General features: G+C 36.5%; 1 protein-coding gene across 1 annotated transcript in view; it reads right to left on the bottom strand.

Annotated features, from left to right (window-relative positions):
- Positions 1-1,769, bottom strand: part of LOC106753159 (loricrin-like) — a 2,496-nt gene extending 727 nt beyond the window's left edge. Inside the window, exons 1-2 of the mRNA XM_014634957.1 lie at positions 1,730-1,769; positions 1,461-1,485 (exon numbers count right to left, since the gene is read on the bottom strand). Of these exons, the coding sequence (XP_014490443.1) occupies positions 1,461-1,485; positions 1,730-1,769 (65 nt within the window). The remainder of the gene's footprint in view (positions 1-1,460; positions 1,486-1,729) is intronic.
- Positions 1,770-4,048: the final 2,279 nt, after the last annotated feature.

Genomic DNA, 4,048 nt, shown 5'->3' with positions numbered 1-4,048 from the left:
GGGGGTTTACAATCTCATCTCATCCGCTCTCTCTTACCTACTCCTCTTGAATATTAGTTTGATTAATTAATTGTTATGCGACTTTCTTAGCCTCCCCTTAACCCGATCCCTCGGCGAAAAGAGCCTAATATTAACTACTGGCTTGCTATCCCTAGCCTCCCCTAGCAATTAATACCGCATTATAAAAAGAAGTTAGCACAATTGATCGTCCTACCCCTAGGTGGTATTTCAAAATCAAGAAATTACTCATCAGTTCATGTCATTACTGTACGTCCCCATATCAATAAAGACAAACATCAGTTACCTAATGAGTTAAACGATAAAGGCCTTAAGCATAGATGATAACCCAACAATTATCAATCAAAACATATGGAGACCATATAAATAATCAAGAGTTTCAATAAAAAAGAGTATCAAACGATTACATTGTTTCCCACAACAACAATAGGGTTTAGTTCACCATAGACATGGTGAGACTAGATGAAAAATGGAAGAAGAATGGAAGAGCAAACCCTAGAAAAGATGAAAAGGAGCCTAAGCATCCAAGAGATCCTCTACAGAGAGAAAAATTAGGTCTGGCCATTCTCCCCTATCAAAAGAATAACTTTGAACTCAAAATAGCGGTATTTAAAGGTGAGGAGCGCAACAGAATGCAGGCCCAAGCCTAGCGAGCCACCGCCCGACGGTTTAAGTGTGCCGCCCGACGGTTTCCCATAATCCTCCAAACCGCCCGGCGGCTTCCCTTAGAACTGCCCAGCGCTAATCGCCATGCCAACTCCTCGTCCTGGACCGCCTGACGGTTTAAGTGTGCCGCCGGGTGGTGTGTCGACTCTTTAAATCTTCATTTTTCTGCTCTTTTCTTGAGTCTACGACCTGTATCTTCAACTTCATTCTTCATTTTCTCAAAATAGCTACAAAACAATGCAAAACAAGCTTAAAATCGCTAAAAACAGATTTTGACTCTCTACAGACTCATTTATTGAGTTTTGCTTGATTATGGGCTCATTCCGAGTAGTAAAGGGTGTAATTCGGTCCAAATTGACACATGAAAATAATTGTTTTTCAACCTTCATCAACACCCCAAACATAGAATTTTGCTTGTCCTTAAGCAAAACAAAACAAAACATCACACAAAACAAAACTTGGCTTTATACTCTTCCATCCAATGTATCAACATTACAAAGTGCATGACAAACACCACTCAAATTCAAATCTTCAGTGAAATCAAAATAAGGTGTATGCATGCTTTCAATCCAGCGATTGCACAACAGATGTTATACATTATGAATGACCAATCCATGAAGCAAAAATGCACTCATGAAAATTAACAGTTCACAATAAGCATGTGGCAGTCAGTGCATGACAGCATGGGATGCCTGTTAAAGTCCACTTCTGCAATTACATTCCAATTTATCTATATCAACCACATACTTCTCACACATCATTGAAGTGTGTCTTACCTTAAAGATTCACAGTCCTGACCAACTGCATTGATAACCAATTTAAATCAATATTTATAGTCAAATATTTAAAACATAAACAAGTATATAAACCAATCATCTGCACATACCTTGCTATCCAATATTTAGTGAACTACAATTCCTTTTCATATCTATTTTTAATCTTTGGGCAAAGAGAAGATTCAGATGTATTATTTTCCCTCTATTTTTTGCCCATCTATTCATGAGGTACAGACGAATGTCTTCCATCATTGTGATGATGGGCTTACCTCTTGCATGTAATATTACACTGTTAAACGCTTCTGACATATTATTGACTAAGGTGTCACAAACAGCTTAGCCCGTAAACCTTGATGATGATGATGATGATGATGATAATGATGACGATGATGGTGGTGGTGGTGGTGCTGATGATGATGATGATGTTGATGATGATGGTGATGGTGATGATGATAGTGATGATGATGGTGATGATGATGGTGATGATGATGATGATGCTGATAATGATGCTGATGGTGATGCTGATGCTGATGATGGTGATGATGGTGATCATGATGATGATGATGCTGATGATGATGATAATGATGATGATGATGATGCTGAGGATGATGATGATGATGATGATGATGATGATGATGAGGACGATGATTATGAGAATGAGGATGATGATGATGATGACGATGATGATGATGAGGATGATGACGATGACGACGATGATGACGATGATGATGACGATGATGATGATGATGACGATGATGACGACGACGACGATGATGATGATGACAATGATGATGACGATGATGACGATGATGACGACGATGATGAGGATGATGACAATGATGACAATGACGATGATGATGATGATGATGATGACGATGATGATGACGATGATGACGATGATGACGATGATGATGATTATGATGATGATGACGATGATGATGATGATGATGATGATGATGATGATGAGGATGATTATGAGGATGATGATGAGGATGAAGATGATGATGATGAGTATGATGAGGATGATGATGATGATGAGGATGATGACGATGATGATGATGAATTTCAGATGTATTTTGAATTTCTTTTTCAAGAGAATAGGCCTCGGTTAAGTGGTGAACCGCGGTCTATTCCCCTGCTTAGGTTACAAAAATAAAAGACACAGGAACAGTGTCATCATCTTCCTTCTTCTTCATGCACAAATAGTTTCAGAGCCTCCTTCGTCAATGTTGGGAAAAAGTTTAACCTTTTAAACCCAATTTTGTTCGGTGTCGTGGCCATTGTCAATGTTGGGAAAGAGTTTTAACCGATCAAAATCATTCCAAACGTCTTTTTATTGGTTTTTCCGATTCTTCCCCTTAGAGGTAAATTGTGTTTTGATGTTTGTTTTTATTTCTAAAACTAATATTTGTTTGTATATTTTTAAAGGTTTGAATTTTTTAGAGTTGAATTTTCGAGCGTTTTGATTGCTGGTTGTTCATTTTTATTGGCTTTTCACACTATCAGGTTCTTGTATTAATGTTTAAATTTTACTTTTATTAGATTGTATAATTTTGTATGATTGAATATGTCATTGAATGATCATATAATTTTGTATCCTTAGGTTTTGTATGATTGTATAATTTTTATGATGGTATGATTTTTATTTTAAAGTCAGAATATTTACGTATGGATCGAAATTGGATGTAAATATTGATTATTGTGTTGAATCTGCATTGATATGCAGGTCTATTTTTGTGATACTAGATATCACAAAAACAGACCTGATGTTAAAGAAAATTTCAGAAGAATAGGCCGCGGTTCCAACCCCGGCCTAAAGTCTCAAACCTTTTACCTCGCCCGTATATGCCGCGGTTCTAAAACCGCGACGTATAGTAAAAAATAATTGTTGTCGTTTCCGTTCGATGCACTAGTGTAATGGAGAAGTTGAAGTTACAACATACATGGTGCAGATTAGATTTATGCCTGAACCAGCATAGTTATATCGTGTTTCCTCCTTCGTCAGTGGTGAATCCAACGTGCATTGGCTTAAAAGACAAGTGCCCAAAAGCTTTGTTAAAAGGAACGGTAAAATGGTATATAAGAAACTTCACAAGACTTTGAAAAGCTTGTCACATACCTGATGAATGTCTCCCATGAAATGTGACAAGAACAACAACGCCTCAGTCATATTATCTGTAAGATACAAAAATAAAGGCATTGAACGAAACCATAAAGGATAACATACAAACATTAAGAAAAAAGTACAAGTGAAGAGGTTTTTTTTTTCTGTTTTCAAATTTGACTCCTTACATCACTGATCATATGTCCCCTTTTTGTAATGCATGAGTTGGGAAGTGAAATTTTTTACAGCACCAGCAACACACATATCCTCCACACCATGGGAATCATGGCAGTCTCCTATGATAACAAACAACAACAATATATAGCATAAGTCTAAGGTTTAATGATAAAATATNATAAGAAGAATTAGCATATATAAATATATATAAAAGCAGTGTTTAACTTTACTTGAATATTGAAACGAACAAATTAACTTTACTTGAATATTTAAACGAACAAGCATTATCCGGAGTGTCTTTAGAAAT

This window comes from Vigna radiata, unplaced genomic scaffold (assembly GCF_000741045.1).
Source record: "Vigna radiata var. radiata cultivar VC1973A unplaced genomic scaffold, Vradiata_ver6 scaffold_235, whole genome shotgun sequence".
NCBI lineage: Eukaryota > Viridiplantae > Streptophyta > Magnoliopsida > Fabales > Fabaceae > Vigna > Vigna radiata.
This window is presented reverse-complemented; position numbering and strand designations above follow the sequence as displayed.